This window comes from Schistocerca cancellata, chromosome 2, assembly GCF_023864275.1.
Source record: "Schistocerca cancellata isolate TAMUIC-IGC-003103 chromosome 2, iqSchCanc2.1, whole genome shotgun sequence".
Lineage (NCBI taxonomy): Eukaryota > Metazoa > Arthropoda > Insecta > Orthoptera > Acrididae > Schistocerca > Schistocerca cancellata.
Genome location: NC_064627.1, coordinates 541,848,604 through 541,872,845, shown reverse-complemented (window position 1 = coordinate 541,872,845; position 24,242 = coordinate 541,848,604). Strand labels below are relative to the sequence as shown.

At 44.6% G+C, this 24,242-nt stretch overlaps 2 protein-coding genes across 2 annotated transcripts in view; one reads left to right on the top strand and one right to left on the bottom strand.

Annotated features, from left to right (window-relative positions):
- Positions 1-4,192, bottom strand: part of LOC126162101 (protein snakeskin-like) — a 52,094-nt gene extending 47,902 nt beyond the window's left edge. The window contains exon 1 of the mRNA XM_049918376.1: positions 4,094-4,192. Coding sequence (XP_049774333.1) covers positions 4,094-4,147 — 54 coding nt within the window. The 5' untranslated portion in view covers positions 4,148-4,192. The remainder of the gene's footprint in view (positions 1-4,093) is intronic.
- LOC126156041 (adenylosuccinate lyase) overlaps positions 4,181-24,242 on the top strand; it is a 79,202-nt gene continuing 59,140 nt past the window's right edge. The window contains exons 1-2 of the mRNA XM_049916274.1: positions 4,181-4,357; positions 21,976-22,179. Coding sequence (XP_049772231.1) covers positions 4,181-4,357; positions 21,976-22,179 — 381 coding nt within the window. The remainder of the gene's footprint in view (positions 4,358-21,975; positions 22,180-24,242) is intronic.

The window sequence follows — 24,242 nt, the reverse complement described above, 5'->3', positions numbered from 1 at the left end:
CGAGGGTTGCCTTGAAAGTAATGCACCGTATTTTTTTTTCTCAGCCGAAAACAATGTTACGAGTGCGAAACATTACGTGTGTATTATTTGAAGTCTCCTGAGTGAACGTGCCAAGTTTCCGTCACTTCCGGCAGATAGCGTAGCTGCAGGACAGTTTCAAAATGGCGTTTGTAGGTGATGTACGTTGCAAGCAACGTGCCGTCATTGAATTTCTCACTGCAGAAACAGAAATTGTGGGGAATATTCACAAACGCTTGTGCAGAGTCTACTGAGGATCTGCTGTCAACAGAAGCACAGATAGTCCCTGGGCACGGAGGGTGACGTCATCAGAAGGCGGTTCGGCGGAGCTCCACGATTTGCAGCGGTCGGGGAGCCCGTCCACGGCTGTCATAACTGACATGTTGCAGCGAGCCGATGTCATTCGCGAGGACGGACGCATTACGACTCGGCAATTGCTACTGCATCTGTGTGGATGCAATTATCCACACTCTTGGATATTGACAAATTTGTGAAAGATGGGTCCCGCGGTGTCTAACGGTGAGTCACAAATTGCATACAAAAAACATTTGTCCTCATTTGTTGGAACGTTTTCAAGCTGAGGGGAAGGCTTTCTTATTCCGAATTGTGACAGGTGATGCCACCTGGGTTCACCATTTTGAGCCTGAAACAAAACGACATTAGATGGAATGGCGCCACTACCCACAGAAGAAAAAATTCAAAATAACTGCTTCCGCCGGTAAGATCATGATCACAGTGTTCTGGGACTGTGAAGGTGTGATTCTCATTGATGTGATGCAGTTGTGCGGTACCATTAATTCAGAAGCATATGGCAACACGTTAACAAAACTCAAGACGCGCTTCCGGCGACTTCGGCGCCACAGCAAGACAGGAGATGTTTTGCTGCAACACGATAATGCTCGGCCCCAAACAAGTCTGAGGACTGCAGGACACATCGAAAAACAGGATTGGACAGTGCTGCCCCATCCACCATACAGCCTTGACCTAGCACCCTCGTACTTCCAGTTGTCTGGGCCATTAAAGGATGCCGTTCGTGGAAGACATTATGAGGACCATGGGGAAGTGAAGCACTGGCTCCGCCACCAGGGCAAGGATTGGTACCGACAGTGCATACACGCCCTTGTTTCGCGCTGGAGGAAGGCCATAGAACAGGCTGGAGATTACGTGGATAAATAGAGTGTGTAGATAAAACACCATTCTTTCGTGTGTGTAATTCTCATTACGTTCAGTAAAGAACTGTTGAAGAAAAAAACGCGGTGCAGTACTTTCTGGGCAACACTCGTATCGAAATCGATAACAGGTTAAAGTAGACACATTTGAATCACAAAATATTCTTCTTGCTGGATCTAAGAACTATCTAAAGCTTATGATAGAAAAATAAAAATAATAGTTTACAAGGTAGATAATACATTTACAATTTACAGCAGAAGAGATATGATTAGTAATAAAGATACTAGAAAAGAATTAAATATCTTCAACATGAATGAAAAATGTCAAAAGTATCGTGAAAATTTGAGACAATGCCCATGAAAAGGACAGGTCGTAAAATTTCCTAGAATATCCTGAACTACAAGCCGAATGGGAAAAAGAGATACTGGAAGACCTCGGAAAAAAGGTTATGGTTTTTTTTTGTGACTTCAAAACTTGCAATATCCTAATCCTTGAAAGGAAGACGACTACTACTGCTACTACTATTACGACGACGACGACGACGACGAAAGGCCATTTATAACAATATAAAAAAATAAAAACAGACTGAGATTAGTCGCAGCGAAACGTTTACCAACGATCTTAGAAAAACAGGGCAGATGTATGAATGATTCGTGAAAGGCTTCTCTCCTGCTCTTATCTGTAGCGTCGTCGTGCGATATCGTGACGCGAGTCACCTGTTGTCCTGCAGCTCTGATCGCTGAAACTAGAAAGGCAGACAGGAATACAGTTTAAGGAATATTTACCCCACCGTGTCGAAGGATAGGAACCTCGCACCTACCGAACACGAGTCTATTTATTATCCACCTCCCTACCGCGTGTGAAGTATTTTCTTTATGTCGTCATGGGTTGGGTCGGTGCCTTAATATTGTTACCGGAAATCATCGGGAAACTAAAATTTACCAAACATTTAATCTGATTTGTTTTTCGAAATCCGTTTCCGAGATTTGCGCTCCAAAACCTCCTGCAGCCATATACGTGTAAGAGTGCAGTTTTCCTGATGTTTGGCTTTATCACAGGGAATTGCTTCAGTTGCAAAGGGTCTGTGACAGCCTGTAAATGTAGATAACTAACTCCTTAATGTAGCTCGGAAACATCATTGGGCGTACTACAGGGCTATGAGGCACACGTCAGGTACCTTTGTGTCTGTCTACATTTTCAGCATTTAGATTAAGGCCTTGTGTTTTGTTTCGCAAGAGTAACCAATCCAGCTGAAAACATTACTTAATACTCACGAGTAAGTGTTGCATCAGCATGCTCACAATGGCGGAGGGACTCACATTATTTTCTGTAACACATGTTGTGCGTTCACATTTACCCATATGTGTAAAAAAACTAATCCATGAATAGCTTCGCTTTGGTCTCACTCAATAAAAACTATCTATAGAAATCCGTGCACTACCCTGGGAAAGACCGTTCTGCATGTTTGGCCCTTGACTTTGGAATTCTAAAAGATGTCGATTTAGTTCCCCTATAATGCTGTGTATTTATATTCATTCGTGAAGGTCTGACTTGTGCTGTCATGATTCCTGGCGATAATTTTCTGAGCAAATACGTGCCTATATGTGTCTGATGTATATTGATGAAGTCGTACTTTGGAATAAAGCAGAATAGGTATTAATTCAGTTGACCGACCTGCTTGACATTTTAGGAGTTTGAATTTCTGCATCTTCCACTATACAGTCATACCACAGATAACTTAAATTTATCCGTATTGTAATGTGAATGGTTGAGATCTGCGGGAGTAGTATGAAATTTACTATACTTCACGCGTGTTGACGCTTAGTAAATACCGTACGTAAGTTAGTTTTTGTTGACATTCCTATTCTTTTTTCTCATATTGGTATCTATTATTACAAGTTGACATGTGTAATAACTGATACGAGGAAGAACTGATTAATCCCGCTACTTTATTTAAACTTTAGGATAAACAGCGTCTGCATATCACTCACTCACACACACACACACACACACACACACACACACACACACACACACACACACACACAACGCTACACCTAACACGATCGCATGAGTCATCTGCAGTAAACAGATAACAGATACGTGTAAGCTCAATAACCATAATACACCGCACAGGCCAAATTAACGTTTTAGCCAAGGGGGGTATCGTTTCTAATTTTTGTGATTTTTTGTGCCAACAGTCCGCATTGCATTGTGGCCGGCTTCTTATTAGCCGTTGCAGTTTTAAATGTTCGTAACTTGTGGTCGACGTCCATATAGGGAATGTGAGGGGCACCACAAATGGAATTCCTTAACCAAATCCCAATTGGAGGGTGAGTTGGAATTTCTGAAGTTGAATTTAAAATATTGTTTGTTTATAATTACATTGTAAGCCCATAAGAAACCTTAAGTTGCGCGTTTCAAAAAGAAAAGAAAAGTAACTCTTCACGCGTATTTAAACCGAAGTATAGATCCAGGTAAAAGGACCGAAGTTCCACAACGACAGCGTTTGCACTGAAATAGCATGTACTCCACCAGTATCATTGGAACACCACATTGAAAATCTCTCCGTTATTGGAGGATGAGAGGCCGCTGCTAGACCACAAAGTACGGCAAGAAAGAACAGTTTACTCTTCCACAACCACCACATTTTTCAGCTAGCGATGCCAGTAAATGTCACGGTATGTTCATTAGTGCTTGTAAGATCCCTTTCTTTGTTCGTGGCGGAAGAACTACCTGAGAGTGAGTCAGGAATCCAGGAACGCCTCCATTGAGCGTCTCGAGAAATCTGTCACTGTGTGATGAAAGTCCGCACGGTTTTAAGCTGCTGCTACAGCTGCGCAGAGGTACAGCTGCTTGTGGCGCGACGCGTGCAGAGGGGGCCGGGCGCCGTGTAGGTACTCACCAGCTTGAGCAGCTTGATGAAGATGGAGGCGATGCTGAGGATCTTGGCGGACATGGTGGTGCCGCGCGCGTCACGTCTCAGCCGACAATGGCGGGTCCTGGCGTGGCTGCAGCTGTGGCCTGGCCGGTAGATAACTCGTGCCACCCGATAACGCCGACACACCTGTCGGGAGCTCCCTCTGTGACGCCGCGGATCACAGCGCCGCCATATCTGGGCTGCCACACTGCGACATGCCCACTGGGCTGCCAGGGAGAGCGCTTGTTGGCAATGACACCGCACCGCGATAGCGATCCATCCCAACAACAGTTCGCTGAACTTCGCAGTCTCCCACAACAATTGAATCAACACATCACTTCTATAGTGGTGTCTTTGCAGTATTTTATCTCGATAATGAGGTCGTGACAGAGCCAAAACGTCACTTCTCCCTCTTGACAGCGGACTTCTATTGCCTTTCTGCCGTTGTATTGTATCAAACGCAGATACACAGCCTGCAAAAAAATTAAGCACCCAAAGGATATGGTCGCATGTCAGAACAAGTACAAACCATCGACTGTTACGTAAATGATCAGAGTTGCAGTTCTCTGTGTCACGTAGAATGCCCAGCAGAGGCCGGCCGGAGCGGCCGAGCGGTTCTAGTCGCTACAGTCTGGAACCGCGCGACCGCTACGGTCGCAAGTTCTAGGGGACTGATGATCTCAGCAGTTAAGTCCCGTAGTGCTCAGAGCCATTTGAAGCCCAGCAGAGTTCACCACTGTTGTCCTCCTTTAGAGTTGTTACCAGGTGTGGTAGGGTATGTAAGAAGTCCTCAGCGATGTTGAGTGATTATTTCCAAGGACACGATGATGCTGCGTATTCGTGTGAGGCCATTATTAGGAACTGAAGGAGTTTGGGATGGGCCTCGATGTGGCCAGCTGGTCAAGTCGTGCAATATCCAGATTTGTGGGACATTCGAATGCGATAGTGGCTCAATGCTGGATTGGGGCAGCAGCCTATCTTGGATTGCATGGACGCTTGAGGGCAGACATACTCGTCGTCGAGGCTGCAGTCGACCACGTGTGGCCAGCCTTGGGGAGAAGGTGCACCAAGCACATCTTAATCCTGTCACATCTTCGCCTGCCGTCTGAAAACAAGTAATGCACACCTCGCAACATTCTGTGTCATCCCTCACATTTGATCGGATGCTAGGAACAGGCGGACGACGGAATTACAGTGCATCTACATCTATACTCCGCTAGCCACCAAGCGGTGTGTGGCGTTTTACGTTTAGTGTTCCTTGCGCGACTTCACTGCGTTTGATGTGGTGCGCCCGCAGTTTCCCTTCTTACCGCTCAGACAGTGTAGCGTGCTAGTGGAACTGTGCACTCAGGCGAGAGAGATTTGCACGCGTGCGAGAGTACGCCCGGCCTGAAAAAATGTTTGGAAGTCTGGATCTCTCCTAAAAAAAATCTTATTAAAGAAAACACACAATGTTCCTGATGATGACAAAGTACATCACAAGACATAATTATGACCAAATGAAAATGAAATGGAAATGGTCGGGACATGTAGCCAGGCAAAAGGGTTGGACTGAGGAAGTACTTTGCTGGATTCCAAGGGATAAAAAAATTCAAGATTATAACCTAATAAAAGGTGCGTACCGGTAGTTAATATTAGAACACACGTAGGGCCAATATGAACGTGTTATTGTTGTTGTGGTCTTCAGTCCTGAGACTGGTTTGATGCAGCTCTCCATGCTCTCCATGCTACCCTATCCTGTGCAAGTTTCTTCATCTCCATCTCCATCTGCAACTTACATCCTTCTGAAACTGTTTAGTGTATTCATCTCTTGGTCTCCCTCTACGATTTTTATCCTCCATGCTGCCCTCCAATGCTAAATTTGTGATCCCTTGATGCCTCAGAACATGTCCTACTAACCGGTCCCTTCTTCTCGTCAAGTTGTGCCACAAACTCCTCTTCTCCCCAATTCTGTTTAATACCTCCTCATTAGTTATGTGGTCTACCCATCTAATCTTCAGCATTCTTCTGTAGCACCACATTTCGAAAGCTTCTGTTCTCTTCTTGTCCAAACTATTTATCGTCCATGTTTCACTTCCATACATGCCTACACTCCATACAAATACTTTCAGAAACGACTTTCTGACACTTAAATCTATACTCGATGTTAACAAATTTCTCTTCAACAAGAACGCTTTCCTTGCCATTGCCAGTCTACATTTTATATCTTCTGTACTACGACCATCATCAGTTATTTTGCTCCCCAAATAGCAAAACTTCTTTACTACTTTAAGTGTCTAACTTCCTAATCTAATTCCCTCAGCATCACCCGACTTAATTCGACTACATTCCATTATACTCGTTTTGCTTTTGTTTATGTTCATCTTATATCCTTTCAAGACAATGTCCATTCCATTCAACTGCTCTTCCAAGTCCTTTGCTGTACAGCTGAAAACCGTTTTAGAGGAAATATTTATAGCGTATTTGATTTCATATGACAGGTAGTAGTACAGTGCTGTTTTCTTTACGTGTGACCAAAGCTCTTAGACAGAGCAACAATATTTACATCTGGAGACAGCCTAGAACGCTAAAGAGCTCCACACTGTTGTGCGAAACCTGTCAGTGTCGTATTGACGGACTCGTGCAGCGAATACGATGCATCTTTGGTGGTCGTGTGAACCCTACATTATCAAAATAAAAATAGTATTTGAAATCTTGAAGATTTTCGGAACGGATCCTCTATTTGTCTGCGGAGCCTCGCTGACTCATTGGCGAGTCTCTTGTTGTTTGCTCTGTTGGTGATTCCTTTAGAAGAAGGGCACGGCCGACTTCCTTCCCCTAATCCGATGAGACCGATGACCTCGCTGTTTGCTCTCTTCCCCCTAATCAACCCAACCCAAAGCCTTTAGAAGATTTGCAGTAAATAGGTCAGTACCTCCCTAGATTCTCCCATTGAGAGGTGTTTTTCATCTTGAGGACGGACGTTTAATGTCCCCTAGTAACTTACTATAACCTGACTGTGTGGTGTCACCGCCAGACACCACACTTGCTAGGTGGTAGCTTTAAATCGGCCGCGGTCCATTAGTACATGTCGGACCCGCGTGTCGCCACTGTCAGTAATTGCAGACCGAGAGCCACCACACGGCAGGTCTAGAGAGACGTACTAGGACTCGCCCCAGTTGTACGAAGACTTTGCTAGCGACTACACTGACGAAGCCTTTCTCTCATTTGCCGAGAGACAGAATAGCCTTCAGCTAAGTCCATGGCTACGACCTAGCAAGGCGCCATTAACCATTTCTAGAGAGAGTCTCACTTGTATCATCAAGAAAGCTGTATACAAATGATGGATTAAAGTTAAGTATTACAGAAGGTACGTACTTTTCTTTATAGCATTCATTACGTATCCTGTTTCAGACCTCACGCCAGCCGGCGTGTGTAACGCGTGCATTTCGGCTACTTCCGAGTGGCGTGGCTGTCTTGCTACGCCACAACAGACTGTGAAACCATTTTTATTACTTTCGAAGCAGTGTCTGCCGTTTACGATAACCGTGCACCCTATTAGGCACCGATAAATATTATTGTTTCTTCTGGTTTTGAGGTATTGTGTTGGTGGAAAAAAGCCGCTCTTTTCTTAAGCCATATAGGTAAGAGTTAGAGAGCATTTATGCTATTATACAGTATTTCGATATGGTATTCTCAACCTGAAAATATATTCTTCTATGTGTAACCGTAACGTGGGGAATGAATTGCAGCCGTGTGTTTCACTTGGTGCTATTGGCCCTTAGTCAGTTATTTCTCATTCTCGAAGCATTATGGGTGACCAAACGTGAAGTTTGTGTGTGCGCGTTGTCGAACGATGGTGTACCACTATGCTGTTAAGGGTAATATGGAGTGGAATGGATTCAGTGACGTTATAGTAAGTTACTAAGGGGAATTTCCCGTCCGTCCTCAAGATGGAAAACACCTCGCAATGGGAGAATCGATGGAGGTACTGGCCTATTTACAGCAAGTCTTCTAAAGGAGTTGGGGTGGGTTGATTCGGAGGGAAGAGAGCAAACAGCGAGGTCATCGGTCTCATCGGATTAGGGGAAGGAAGTCGGCCGTGCCCTTCTTCTAAAGGAATCACCAACAGAGCAAACAACAAGAGACTCGCCAATGTGTCAGCAAGGCTCCACAGACAAATAGAGGATCCGTTCCGAAAACCATTAAGGTTTCAAATAACTATTTTTATTGAGAAAATGTAGGGGTCCACATGACCACCAAAGATGCATCATATTCGCCGCACGAACGTGAATTTTGACTTCATACTTAAGACAATGGCTGGAGAATGTTACGAAACGCTGCACAAGATGTATGGAAAACCTTGTTTCTAAAAAGTGTGTATACATGCGCTTCCATGATGCTCGAGACAGCGTGAAAGATGTGCAACAGGTCCATGATGATACACCGGTGAAATCATCAAGAAAATTCGTCAACTTTGTGTGGAGGTTGTTTATGGAAGGTTCCAATGTTAGAGGAGCGCGTGGGAGTGTCGTACGAGAGTGCCTATACAGCCGTAACCGAAAAATTGCAAGAGCAAACGATGTTCACGGGTAGTGTATCACGACAAGACTGGAAACAGGAACAGGGTAGGATGGAGGCGTGCAGGGATCTTATCGACATGGTGGGTAGTAATGCCATCTTTCCTGAACCGATCGTTACGGGAGACTAGTCGTGGTACCTGAAGTACGATACAGAATAGAAGAGGCGAAGCACTGGAATCCAAAAATGTTTAGGTGCAAGAAACTGTACATCAGGACTCCGCTAATTACCTTCTTTTATGGTAAGGGAATCATTCACAAGGAGTACCTGCCTTAAGACGTGACATTGACTGCAGGCGCATATGTGAACGTCTTAGATCGTTTCCTGGAGAGGATCCGACAAGTACCACCACATAGTACAGCGAATGGATCCTCGTGTCTGGTGTACGGAAATGCACGGCCCCGAACTACCACAACCGTGCAGCAGTTCCATCATACGTAACGAAGTTTGCAGTGATGAATTCTGTTAACCACACATTGGGCGCTAATCGTTGTTGATTATGTTTATAATAAAATAATCGCAGCTGAGTTGGAATTTGCAACTATTAACAAGTAAAAGGGTAGGGGGCTCCAGCTGCAAAAATACAAATGGAATTCATTACAACAATTTTATTTCTGCAAAATACGACTGTTTCGACCACAACGAAGACTTGATTGCTGCTACCCTTTTGAGAATTTATTACTAGAAAATTAATATCTTTCCATCACACACTTCACTTTAAGAAAATTAAAACCTACGTAATATGCTCATTTTATAACGAAAATCTGAGAGTAGCTTTCCTGCGTTGTAGTTCTTAAGACAAATGTAACACTGACAGATCGACGATCACCGGAGTCCTATGATTCGTGCAAAGGAATATGTTGGGCGAACGTAGCGATAAAGCCGAAGGCATGTGTGTGGAACTACAGGCCGATTTTGCTTAGTGGTGACAGACTGTTGGTAAGCGATCCCTGAGGGGGAAGGAGCAAAAGACGTCATACGGCCTGAAATGCGTTCGCAGGGAGGTACACTTGAATGTGGAGATAGATCTTTGACAGTGTAGGTTTCAATGATGAAAGCACACATAAAAGCGCACAAGGCAAGTGAGCATGTTCTGTGTGTACTAGTTTCCTAGCTCCAAAGTCAACAGGCCAGTGAGCTGTAGTACCACCGTGTGGCAGCCGCGTTACCCTTCGTGCCAGCAGAGGTACGCCTTCTGGCAGAGGAGGCACGGCCACCCGCAGGACGTGCAGATATGACTCGCTTGTGAGGCGGCGTGGGAGGATGACTGATCACACGAGGAGGTCGCCAATAATCCCCGTCCACAAATTGAGGCTAAACCGGCTCTGATGGTTTGTTGCCACCATATATCACGGAGATTTCCCGTTTCTCACTGGTGGGTATTGTGAAAGTTGACGATATTGCCCACTGTAAAGGTAGTCTCACTTGCAAGTAGGATGGATGACCATAATCCCAGCACCGTGGTGACCTCTGGACGAACCAGCGACAAAACGACCACCACGGGGAGAAATGCATAGGTAATAAGGGCGGCACGCATTATAAGGGGCAAGGATAGTGGCAGTCGTCGTGGAGAATGTTCCACACGGTCATCTGGCTTGCTACATGCTGGCGCGACGCCTGTCTAGTGCTGATACCGGTGTCACTCTCAAAATCTTTGATCTCCGCCTTCTAGTGTGTGTAGTTCCATTAGAACGCTTTTCCAGCCATACGTCTGTATGTCGTTTTTTGCTCCTTTCCCTAGTGTTTTAACTATCTCTACGTTCAAGACGGCTACTATCCCATGTACAACCGTAGCCTCCTACAGGTAATAAATAGTATGGGAAGCTGTTTGATATTAACTACCCTCGACGGTGCTCATCCGTGCGCGTCATAAGTGACTGACGTCGATGTTGGGATGTTTATTTGCTGCGGAAGAACTACCAGTGCGGGCCACGTCGTACAAAATGGTTCAAATGACTCTGAGCACTATGAGACTTAACTGCTGAGGTCATCAGTCCCCTAGAACTTAGAACTACTTAAACCTAACTAACCTAAGGACATCACACACATCCATGCCCGAGGCAGGATTCTAACCTGCGACCATAGCGGTCTCGCGGTTCCAGACTATAGTGCCTAGAACCGCTCGGCCACCCAGGCCGGCGCCACGTCGTTCATTTGATGCACTTGATGCAACAGTGCCTTATGTATCTGCGGTTTTTACAAGTCCGACGCAGATGCTTGCACGGAGCAGCACAGATAATGTAGAGTTGATTTATTATGGTGTCCAAAATCAAGTACGGACGGCAAAAGTTGAAAAGCAAAGGAAATTTAAAGAATTACTTTTCACCCTTTTACGATATTGCATTTCCTGTGTTGTTCAGAAGTACGACGCAGTGTTCCTATGCTCATGCAAGCATGAGCATGCTCGAAGGAACAGGCAATATGGCGACTACAGCTGTTATGAAATGCACGAAGTGAATATGTAGTTGCGAGTATGGTCAATAATCAGCTGTATAATGGAATGACGGCATTGAAAATTCGTGCAGGACCAGGACTCGAGCCCGGGTTTCCAGCCTATCGCGAGCGGTCGCCTTGTTGTGCTGTCCGAGCATGCTTCACGGCTAGACCCAAACTTCCATGTAGTCAGCTACGTGTCTACAGTCTGCACTCGTACATTCGTTATGTTTATTCCCCTATCGTATTTATCCGCCGCACCGGGCAAGCGGCTTCTACTTAAAATCTCTCTCCTGTACGGGAAGATACACTACTGGCCATTAAAGTTGCTACACCAATAAGAAATGCAGATGATAAATGGGCATTCATTGGACAAATATATTATACTAGAACTGACATGTGATTACATTTTCACGCAATTTGGGTGCATACATCCTGAGAAATCAGTACCCAGAACAACCACCCCTGGCCGTAATAACGGCATTGATACGCCTGGGCATTGAGTCAAACAGAGCTTGGATGTAGTGTACAGGTACAGCTGCCCATGCAGCTTCAACACGATACCACAGTTCATAAAGAGTAGTGACTGGCGTATTGTGACGAGCCAGTTGCTCGGCCACCATTGACCAGATGATTTCAATTAGTGAGAGATCTGGAGAATTTGCTGGCCAGGGCAGCAGTCGAACATTTTCTGTACCCAGAAAGGCCCGTACAGGACCTGCAACATGCGGTCGTGTATTATCCTGCTGAAATGTAGGGTTTCGCAGGGATCTATTGAAGGTTAGAGCCACGGGTCGTAACACATCTGAAATATAACGTCCACCGTTCGAAGTGCCGTCAATGCGAACAAGAGGCGACCGAGACCTGTAACCAATAGCACCCCATACTATCACGCCGGGTGATACGCCAGTATGGCGATCACGAATACACGCTTCCAATGTGCGTTCACCGCGATGTCGCCAAACACGGATGCGACCATCATGATGCTGTAAACAGAACCTGGATTCATCCGAGAAAATGACGTTTTACCATTCGTGCACCCAGGTTCATCGTTGAGTACACCATCGCAGGCGCTCCTGTCTGTGATGCAGCGTCAAGGATAACCGCAGCCACCGTCTCCTAGCTGATAGTCCATGCTGCTGCAAACGTCGTCGAACTGTTCGTGCAGATGGTTGTTGTCTTGCAAACGTCCCCATCTGTTGTCTCAGGGATCGAGACGTGGCTGCACGATCCGTTACAGCCATGCGGATAAGATGCCTGTCATGTCGACTGCTAGTGATACGAGGCCGTTGGGATCCAGCACGGCGTTCCGTATTACTCTCCTGAACCCACCGATTCCATATTCTGCTAACAGTCTTTGGATCTCGACCAACGCGAGCAGCAATGTCGCGATACGATAAACCGCAATCGCGATAGGTTACAATCCGACCTTTATCAAAGTCGGAAACGTGATGGTACGCATTTCTCCTCCTTAAATGAGGCATCACAACAACATTTCACCAGGCAACGCCGGTCAACTGCTGTTTGTGTATGAGAAATCGGTTGGAAACTTTCCTCATGTCAGCACGTTGTAGGTGTAGCCACGGGCGCCAACCTTGTGTGAATGCTCTGAAAAGCTAATCATTTGCGTATCACAGCATCTTCTTCCTTTCGGTTAAATTTCGCGTCTGTAACACGTCATCTTCGTGGTGTAGCAATTTTAATAGCCAGTAGTGCACAAAGGGACGTAAGAGTGCACGTTCTAGACGCATGGTTGAGGACATACGGAAGGTTAGTTCTGGCCATGAAGCGTGGTCGGATAGTCTAATGGCAAGCCTGCCACTCGCGATAAGCGGGAAATCCGAGTTCGAGTACCGGTCCGGAACAAATTTTCATTGTCGTCATTCTATTGTGCAGCCGATGGCTGTCGATATTCACTACTGCGGTTACATTTAATGTATATCAGCGTTTTGCTCATACGGTAGTAAGGTTCAATGTTTCCGGGCTATAGTAACACTATTTCCACACAATGTTCATGGCTTGGAAAATATCAAAGAAATGAAGGAAGCTGCTCTGCGATTTGGTGTGCTTTGTCCCGTGATCCACGAAAGTGACGTTGCAACAGAAAACGGATTTGTGTGTGTGTGCTCTATGCAATTCCCCTTCTGTGAAAACACTCGGCTTATGTACAGAGTGCTGCAAAAAAGTATTCCATGTTTTGAGGGGTGGTAGCATGGATCAAAACAAGAAACAAATGTCCAGTAAACATAGGCTACAAAATGCGGACCTTTAGAGCTATAAGCACTTGTTCATCTTCACTACTATGAAACTGCTGTCTTGTACTGAACGAAGGTTCATAGCTCGTAAAGCATTCATTTTAGAGCCCATAGATACTGCACGTTTTCGCCTTGTTTTGGTCCGTACTACAATCTCTTAAAATACGAAATACTTTTTTTAAAGTCCTGTATTCAGTCAATCAGATGTTTTCACTGTTATTTACAGCTATTGTTGAAACTTGTTTTCTTGTCTCAGCGTCATCACAATATGTCTTACTCATAAGAGAGAGGTTTGAAGTCACACGGAATCGTTTTCATTTAATGCCTTAACTTTCAGAAACTGATTCGTCTAGGGGACTTTCTTTCGGCCCGTGTTGACTTGGCTACGGAAAGACGACGGCGCAAATCGCCCCGAGATATTTTTGACTTGTAGAGATGATTCGAATGTAGTGATAACAGCATCGTCCGAAGTTTGTTGTCTCATCGCTCAAAATGGTTCAAATGGCTCTGAGCACTATGGGACTTAACATCTGTGGTCATCAGTCCCCTAGAACTCAGAACTACTTAAACCTAACTAACCTAAGGACATCACACACATCCATGCCCGAGGCAGGATTCGAACCTGCGACCGTAGCGGTCACGCGGTTCCAGACTGAAGCGCCTAGAACCGCACGGCCACACCGGCCGGCTGTCTGTCTCATCGCTCACTGCATGAGTTATATACCATCAGTACAGACGAGACAAAAAGTACCGTTTATGCACCTTTTTCGATGATCTGTCTTGGATTGAGAATATTCGACTGATTGCAAGTTCGATAACGTAAACTTTTAGAAACAACGACAAGCAGTTCTCATTTTTCTATGGTAACTGTTTCAACCAGCTATTTGCAAAGATATGGCTTGTATGTGTCTTCTACCTAATTAACTATAATGTAGCTACATCAAGGGGGCGAGAAACCACCTTCCCTCCTCTCCACCCCCCCCTCCCCCCACCCCTCACCCACCCGCCCGCCCACACACACACACACACACACACACACACACACACACCAGGATTTTGCCTCGACAATACTAAGCTGCCTCTTTCGCCTGACATCCTTACAATTTAGCTACTGTTTCTTGGGCTACAAGCTTGGCTAAAAATAATTGGGACGGATGTTTTCTGAGGTAGCAAATGGAAATAGAATGTAGAAATAGTACTCGTTTACTTAAATTATTACACAATTATTAAACTCCGCTGTGGTCCGCCGCTCTCAGGGCGATTCCACTCAATTGAGGAGCACGTCAGGAGTGAGCTGGCGAATAAATCTACGTAATGGTAATAGGCAGTACTTTCAGGTGATGTGTGAGTTCACTGGAAAGTGTTTTCTTTCCTGCTGCGGAGAGAAATAATGATTCAGCGAATGAAACCGAAGTTCCATTTGTCGTCGACCCAGTATGGAAATAAATCACATCAGAGCTTTGCGTTTAGTTTCCGTCCTTTTGTGCACTCAGGCTCTTTCACTAAAAGTAATTGCCTAAAACTTCCCTTTGAGAGGTTCGTTGAGTGTTCCACCAGATCATACAGGCTGTATTTATGACCCCCTTGGAAAGTCGTAATATGAGAAACGGGCGCTAAAGACGCAGGCGTCAGCATTTGCGAAGGAAACTGCTGGTGAGGCCGGCGGAGCCAGCCAGTTATCACGCCGATGCTAAGGCTGCCCTAATTACGTCCGCGTTAACTCATCTTACCGCAGACACTTAGCGCAATTCCCTCGCCTGGAACTGCCAATGGCAAACCACGTGTCAGATTTCATGGCGAGCAACGAATCGGTATCCCATTAGCTCCAAACTGATTCATTTGGCATCACTGGACAACCATTTCCAAGTTTTTGCAGGTCATCAGCATGGAAAAATGTTGGTTAAGTGTGTGCAACCCATACCAGATACGGCTGAAATAGGACATTAAGCGTATACAAACAAGAGCAGCACGAATAGTCACAGATTTGTTTGCCACGGGAGAGCATGGCGGAAATGTTGTCAAAGCAGAATTTGTTGACGCTTGAAGTAGACGCCAGTTATTCTGCGAAAGCGTGTTCACAAAGTCTCCAGAGCAGTGTTAAGTAAAGAATCTAGAAATTTGCTTGAACCCCACTATGCATCGCTCCATCAGAAATAGCGAACACAACATTGAACTAGTTTATAGTGCGCACAATGGAACTTAAGGAGTCATTCTTCTCGCCCCCTGTTGGCGAATAGAAATGTCCTACAGTGCTAATGGTGACTTGAAGTCGCTGTATTGAGGAACATGAAGTCCATGAATGGCTGCAGATGGTCTCCAAGTAGCCGAACGTAACCATTTCCTGTCAATGATCGGTTCAGTTGGACCGGATGATGCAGTCCATTCCATGGAAACACAGCCCACACCCTTATCGAGACACCACCAGCTTGCGCAGTGCCTTGACGACAACTTAGATCCATGGCTTCGTAGGATCTGCGCCACAGCCGCGCTGTCTGAGGCGTCTCGTCACGTCACGGTTCGCGCGGCATCCCCCGTCGGAGGTTCGAGTCCTCCCTCGGGGATGTGGGTGTGTGTGTGTGTGTTGTCCTTAGCGTAAGTTAGTTTAAGGTAAATTAAGTAGTGCGTAAGCCTAAGGACCGATGACCTCAGCAGTTTGGTCTCATAGTCCATACCACAAATTTCCAAATTTTTCTGCGCCACTCTCGAACCCTACCATCAGATCTTACCAAGTGAAATCAGGACTCAGCAGACCGGGCCACAGTTTTGCAGTCGTCCAGGGTCCAACCGATGTGGTCACAAGGCCAGGAGAGGCGCTGCAGGCGATGTCGTGCTGTTATCAAAGGCACTCGCGTCGGTCGTCTGCTGCCATAGCCCGTTAACGCCAAATTTCCCCTCACTATCCTAACGGATACGTTCATTTTACGTTCCACATTGATTTCTGCAGTTATTTCACGCATTGTTGCCTAAAATTTGCTGTTCTTTAATTCCCGTCGTGCAACCACAATCACGCCGAAAACATTTTCACTTGAATGACCTGAGTACAAATGACAGCTCTGTCAATGCACTGCTCTGTTATACATTGTGTGCGCCATACTACCGCCATCTGTATACAGGCCCGACTATGGGGGCGGGGGGCGAAATCCTCGGTGCTCAAGCTTCATAGGGGCACGAGTTTCTCGTGCGTTCGGATCCCTCAGCTTGCTAAGTTGTCAAAAATCATACTGATTTTCCAAAATGATTGTATCAGATTATAAACAAAAGAACATTACACCCAGCACCGGCATAACCAGTCTTCGTTTCCAGCCGGCCGTTGTGACCGAGCGGTTCTAGGCGTTTCAGTCCGGAACCGCGCTGCTGCTACGGTCGCAGATTCGAATCCTGCCTCGGGCATGGATGTGCCTGATGTCTTTAGGTTAGTTAGGTTTAAGTAGTTCTAAGTTCTAGGGGACTGATGACCTCAGATGTTAAGTCCCATAGTACTCAGAGCCAGAGTTGAATTTAAAATTTTTTGGTTTTCGTTTTGCTGTCTTCAGCTGAACATGAGACTGGTCAATTAGTGAGTGGACTGAACCCTTAGACCCGTTTAGCAATTTTACATAGAACCAGAACGTGTGTTGTTTACAGACGAGGCTTGCTTTGTCCGTGAATTCATTTACAATTCACACAGCAGACACGTTTGGGCCTTACACATTCCACTTGCAGCGTACGCCCTAGGTCATCAAGAGCGATTCGCCGTGAACATGTGGGCGGGAATTGTGATTGACACGCTCAGATGTACTTTGTGTTTTTGCTACGTGTATTGCCTGCATTCGTCGGGGATGTACCGCTTTTACCGGGCGCTGTGGCGGGGAGGTTCTAGGGGCTTCAGTCCCGTCCGAGCTGCTGCTACGGTCGCAGGTTCGAACTACGGTCGCAGGTTCGAATCCTGCCTCGGGCATGGATGTGTCTGATGTCCTTAGGTTAGTTAGGTTTAACTAGTTCTAAGTCTAGGGGACTGATGACCTCAGATGTTAAGTCCCATAGAGCTCGGAGCCATTTGAACCATTTTTGAATCTTCGTTTCCACTTCCGTTTTAAGAGTCATACAGGCCAGCTGCATACAGTTCTATTTCGTGTTCAATCTTAAATGCGTAATATTTTCTTTAGACATAGTGTGATGGATTAGAAAATGTCCTTCCTTTAAACGTTGTTGGAAATCCTCCCAAAACATTTGGCCATCAAATGTACTCGACAACAACTATGAAACGTCGTTATAATGAGGTATGTTTACCAACAAGATTAAAAAATAAGGGGCTTCTGATTCGGATCTTACGCGAAAAACTAGTATACATAAATTATTTTGCGTTCAAGAGTAAACACAACATAAAACGTTTCTATTGATGTACAGTTGTCCTGGAAGAATCATAAAAATGAACAAAGCAAATGACTTGAAAGATGTACGTTGGCCAGAAGTAAAGAGTTAATCTTATTTTGTTCGTCCGTAGAATACCGACTTATATGGGTCTTTGTTTCCATTAGGCTGATTTCATGTGGCCCGCCACGAATTCCTCTTCTGTACCAACATTTTAATCTGCGCTGAATGTATGCTAACCTCTGTCTTCCTCTACGGTTTTTACCCTCTATAGCTCCACTCTAGTACCAAAGCAAATTATTCCCTGATTTCTTAACATAGGTCCTGTCACCCTGTCCCTCTTTCTTTCAGCGTTTTCCACAAACTCCTTTCCTCTCGTTTCTGCGCTGAACCTCCTCATTTTTTCACCTTATCAGTCTACCTAATTTTCAGCATTCTTCTGTAGCACCACATCACAAATGCTTCGATTCTCTTCTCTTCCAGTTTTTCCATGGTCTGTGACTCACTACCATACAATGCTGTGCTCAAAACATACATTCTCCAAAATTTCTTCCTCATATTAAGTCCTATGTTTGATACTTGGCCAGGAATGCCATTTTTATCTTTCTGCCAGGGTTACTCTACTTTTTATGGCCTCCTTGCTCCTTCCAGCATGGGCTATTTTGTTGTCTAGGAACAGAATAGCTTAACTTTATCTACTCCGTGATCCCCAGTTCTATTGTTGTTACACCCTGTTCTCATTTCATTTACTTCTCATTACTTTCGTCTTCCTTCGCTATACTCTCAGTCCATGTTAGGTACTCATTAGGCTGTTCATTCCGTTCGACAGCCCCCTATAATTCTTTTTCATTTTCACTGAGGATAGCAATGTCATGAGCGAATCGTATCATTGATATCCTTTCACCCTGAATTTTAATTCCACTCTTGAACCTTTCTTTTATTTCCTTTCTGAATCTTCGATGTACAGACTGAAGAGCAGCAGCTCTTTGTTCTTGGTCTTCCATTCTTATTACTCCCTCTTGGTTCTTATTATCTTTCCCTGTAGCTTACCCATATTTTTCTCAGAATTTCGAACATCGTGCACCATTTGGCACTACCGAACGCTTTTACCAGGTTGACAAATCCTATGAACGTGTCTTTATTTTTCTTCAGTCTTGCTTCCATTATCAACCGCAACGTCAGAACAGCCTCTCTGATGCCTTTACTTTTCCTAAAATCAAACTGATCGTCATCTAATTGATCCTGACTTGCTTGTATGAGTTGTTAACCTGATTGTCCGATAATTCTCGCACTGGTCGGCTCTCGGTGTCTGCGGAATTGCGTGGATGGCGTTTTTCCGAAAGTCTGATGGTATTTCACCAGTCTCGTACATTGTACACACCAACGTGAGTAGTCGTTTTGTTGCCACTTCCCCCAATGATTTTAGAAATTCTGATGGAATGTTATCTATCTCTTCTGCCGTATTTGATCTTAAGTCGTCCAAAGCTCTTTCAAATTCTGATTCTGATGCTGGATCCCCTATCTCATCCCTGCTGACTCCCGTTTCCTCCTTTATCACGACATCAGACGAGTCCTCCACCTCATAGAGGCCTTCAATGAACTCTTTCCATCTATCCGCTTTCTCCCTGCATTTAACAGTGGAATTCCCATTCCACTCTTAATGATACCACTCTTGCTTTTAATTTCACCAAAGGTTGCTGAGTCAGTCCTTCCAACAATAATTTCTTTTTTCGATTTCTTCACATTTTTCATACAACGATTTCGCCTTAGCTTCCCTGCATTTCCTTTTTATTTCATTCCAAAGGGTCTAGTATTTCTGTATGCCAGAATTTCTCTGGCCATTTTTGAACTTCCTTTTTTCGTTGATCAGCTGAAGAATTTCTTCTGTTATTCATGGTTTCTTCCCAGTTACCTTCCTTGTACCTACGTTCTCTTTTCTAGCCCTGTGACTGCCATTCTTAGAGGCGTCTATTCCTCTTTAACTGAACTGCCTGCTGAGCTGCTCATTATCGCAGTATCCATAGCCTCAGAGAACTTCAACGTATCTCTTCATTCCTTAGAATTTCCGTATCCCAATCATTTGCGCGTTGATTCTTCCCGACTAGTCTCGTAAACTTCATGCTATTCTTCATCATTACTAAGTTGTGATCTGAGTCTATATCTGCTCTTGGCTATGCCTTACAATCCAATATCTGATTTCGGATTCTCTGCGTGACAATGATGAAATCTAACTGGACTCTTCATGTATCACCCAGCTCTTTCCAAGTACACCTCTTCCTCTTGTGGTTCCCGAACAAAATATTCGCTATTAGTAGCTGAAATTTGTTGCAAAACTCAGTTAGTCTTTCTCGTCTTTCATTCATAGTACCAAACCCATATTCTCCTTTAAACCTTTCTTGTAATCCTTCTCCTACAACCACGTTCCAATCCTCCATGACTATTAGATTTTCTCTCACTTTAAGTGCTGAATTATCCGTTCAGTATTCCCATATACTTTCAGTATCTCTTCATCTTATGCTTAGACGTCGGCATGTATACCTGAAATATTGTTTTAGTGTTGGTTTGCCGTCGATTCTGATGAGAACAACCCTATCACTGAACTGTTCACAGTAACTCACTCTCTGCCCTACCTTCCTATTCATAACGAATCCTACTGACATTATACAATCTTCTGCTGCTGTTGATATTACCCTATAGTCATCTGACCAGAAATCCTTACCTTCTTTCCATTTCATATCACTGGCCCCCACTACATCTAGTTAGTCTGAAATCTTTTGCCAATGGAGAGACTACCAGGACGCTTTTTTCAGATACGGGCCACTTGTCCTGTGGATACACATTAAGTGTCTTTCTAGCAGAGGTTTCCATTGCCATCTGCATCCTCATTTCGTTGATCATTGCTGAATATTGCGCATTTTTGGGGGATGTCAGATTACCATTCCGAGGACAAGAGAGTGAACTTAACCTCTGTCTGCTCCTCCGCCCTCTTTGACAAGGTCGTTGACAGAATGAGCGTGACTTCTTATGCCGGACAGCTTCGGCCGCCATGACTTGTGATTTTTATTGAGAATTTAAGCAGTGTCGCGGTTCGAACCTGGGACCGAGGACGTTTCGATGAATAATCAAAGACGTTACCCATAGACTTGATGTGACATAATGTCTTGGTCAGCGAGGCTTGGTCTTAAGAGATTCAGCTCAGAAAACTGGAGATTTTTTAGGCCTGTTAAGATACCTTAAAGTTCATTTTTTGTTACTTCAGTACCACTTTGGGCATATTTGTTTAAGCATAAAGTGCCAGTTTTACAGAGACAATGCGTCATAAAGTTTTATTGGTAAAAAAATGCTGAAGAAAAAATTTGGTGACCTCAGCAGAACCCTTGCGGTGACACTAGAATTCTTGCCATGTGCCCATAACGTCGCCTCAGACCGTATATTAAATGCATATGTTACTGGATAATTAAGGCAAATTTGAACCTCTGGATCTTGGATACCGATATCGAAAACATATCATCTTAAGGAAGCATGGTAAACTTTTCAACGATTTGCTATGAATAGAAATTATAGAAGTGGCCATCACCACAACTGGTACTTTTCGTACCCAAACATCGCGGTTTTCTCAAAAATCATCCATTAACAAATGATGATTATATAAGCTACCTAAGGTAAACCTAATGCAAAAGAGCCAACCTATTTTCTTAATTTTTCTGGCTGGAGGAAGTGTGTAACGTTTAAATTTTGACCCTGTACTGGTTAGCCACAAAATGCCTATTCTTCCGATAGGCATACAAATGATCGCTAGACCGAGGCCATCCAGAACAGTTGACCCCTTATCACTGTGACCAATAGAACCCGAGGCTTTTTGGAACATATTAGTACCGATTGCATTTGTGAACATATGCTTAGTGTTTAATAAGAAATTGTGTTTATTCTATTTCGCTCTAATGAGTATTTTTTGTGCATTTCCAACATCCGCTAGTTACATTGTTTTTAAGTCCTATCAAACCTTGTTTAAAATAACAACAAAATTGGTTGGCTGTATTTGAAGAGGGGCCCAATCATAGGTCTTGCCCCGGCCCCAGTCCTGGTACTCAGCGACCCGTCTGTGCACGTGTAGGGCGGGGGAAACTCCTTTGCTATTGCTATGCCGTAAGAATTGTTTCGTGCATTTTGATGAATTCGTAGCATCTATTTGGAGGTGAGACAGCTTGTCCAGAAACAGACACTTGAGGAAGTGGACCAGTGGTGCGTAAGAACGTTGCATTGTTGCAGGCGCTGGGGCTGCCGGTGACGGAGGAGCAGTTGGCCGAGCTGGAGGCGCACGTGTACCAGGTGGACCTGGCGGCAGCCGCTGCCGAGGAGAAGCTGACGCGCCATGACGTCATGGCGCACGTGCACGTGCTGGCCAAGCAGTGCCCCCTGGCGGCGCCCATTATACACCTGGGCGCCACCTCCTGCTACGTGGGCGATAACACGGTCGGTCTCGTTCTCAACGCCTTTGCCTGTTGCTGACGAAGTGTCTGTACGAGGGGTAGCCATAAAGTTTTAAAAGTCACCAGTAAAAAAAGTTATGTAATTAATTTTTTGTTTGATTGCATGTACATGTCTGCTGTTCTGGTACCACATCGAAATCCCTGCCCTAGAGCACAGTATCACCTCGCTAGAGTGGCCAAATCGGATTGACACAACCCCTTGACAAAGTGTAGTATCATGCGGTAAATCGTTGTCGTTTGAAGTAGAATGTTGCTGTTGTCAGGCCTATCTAGATGAATTCTTCAGCTATCTGGACTAGCGCCGGCCGGTGTGGCCGTGCGGTTCTAGGCGCTTCGGTCTGGAACCGTGTGACCGCTACGGTCGCAGGTTCGAATCCTGCCTCGGGCATGGATGTGTGTGATGTCCTTCGGTTAGTTAGGTTTAAGTTGTTCTAAGTTCTAGGGGACTGATGGCCTCAGAAGTTAAGTCCCATAGTACTCAGAGCCATTTGAACCATTATCTGGACTAGCCTAACACAGCATCAACATATCCGCTACAACTGTAAACTGCGCGGTACTCCTCTATATCAATGGCCTGCGCCATTTTCATTTGGCTACTGTACGAGCGTGACTGGTTAGTGTGGGGAGGGGATCTCAGTGTGTACAGTCATGTATATGAGTCAAACGAAAAATTAATTGTGTTGATTTACTGTTCTACATTGATAATAAAGCTTTGTCTACCCCTCATGAAAGATGAATATTACTCCAAACTAGCTATTTCTTCCAGAGATAACGTCGATTCCTTCCAAAGATAACGTCGATGAAAATAATACCATGTACGACCTCCTCTGTCAATACTACGCTGTTTGTTCGTCAGGGAATGATTAGTATTAAGTTCTAGCTTATTGGAGTTGGAAATTGTTTTCATTTCCTTGAAACACACTGAATACTACTTCCGTGTTTTGGACCAAAATGATGTGGCACACAGGTAATTTTCTACTTCATACGAGAAACGTTCAGTGGGTTTGGACAATCCTGTATTGAACCACAACACAGTTTATCGGGCCTTGTGGACAGTACCACCGTTTTGCTGAAACAGAAAAGGCCTGTCTCCAAAATTTTGTCAGAGTGTCTATATTATAGTGTTGCCTGAAATGTTTTCATTAACAAAAGTGTTCATTATTCTGCTGACCAAAACCAATAATCCCACTCAAAACCAGGAGAAAAATTGCAGGCAATTGCACAGTTTCCATTAAAGGTCACTCTCGCCACAACACATTTGGATAAACACCTTTCGTCAATATAAACACGTCAAACTGAGTGACACATCATTAATAAATAACTGGCATTCAACAAACAGTCCATTCATGGCTCTACGAACAGTGTTGTTTGTTTTACTAATAGTGATATCACGTCCTTGTTCTTGATATTAGCGTGAATACAGCTGTGAAAATTCTGTTCTATGTAAGGGTTTGCATGAGTGTGCGTGAAAGAAAGAGAAATTTTTCTGTGGCCTGCTGAACTGAAAACAAAAATACAGCTTGTGAATATTCAGGATGGAGTACATTCAAATTATGTACTTTCTATCCTGATATATTATTAAAAGAGATTTTTTAAGTGCCTGGATCAACATTGTTCTCCTCCATACTCTACATATTTTCTTGTAGTCCAGCAAGTTTCTGGTTTCTCCTGATTTCTGTTATTGCCACAGTCATTGTTTATTTAACGCCTGCCCCACTATCTTCAGGTCTGATGCACAAGACATTTCTCTATTCCTTGACATGAACAACGAATATGTTAGGCACCTGAAGACAATTCCAGAGAACCTGTCTGAAAATCAGGTGGGCAACAGTGGTGGATGTCAGTGACAGTAACAATACTAACATGATGTACTGTCACATTCAGAGGAGTGGTACACAAACTTGGAAAACTGGAAGTCCTTTGTCTGATGTGTGTTCCCTCTTGTTGGGCAAACGTGCTTTATATATCTGTGGAGGGCAGTGCCTTTTGGAACCTGAAGTTAATCTGCTTCAATATGAAATTAAACAATGGAAAGTCCAGGTTGGA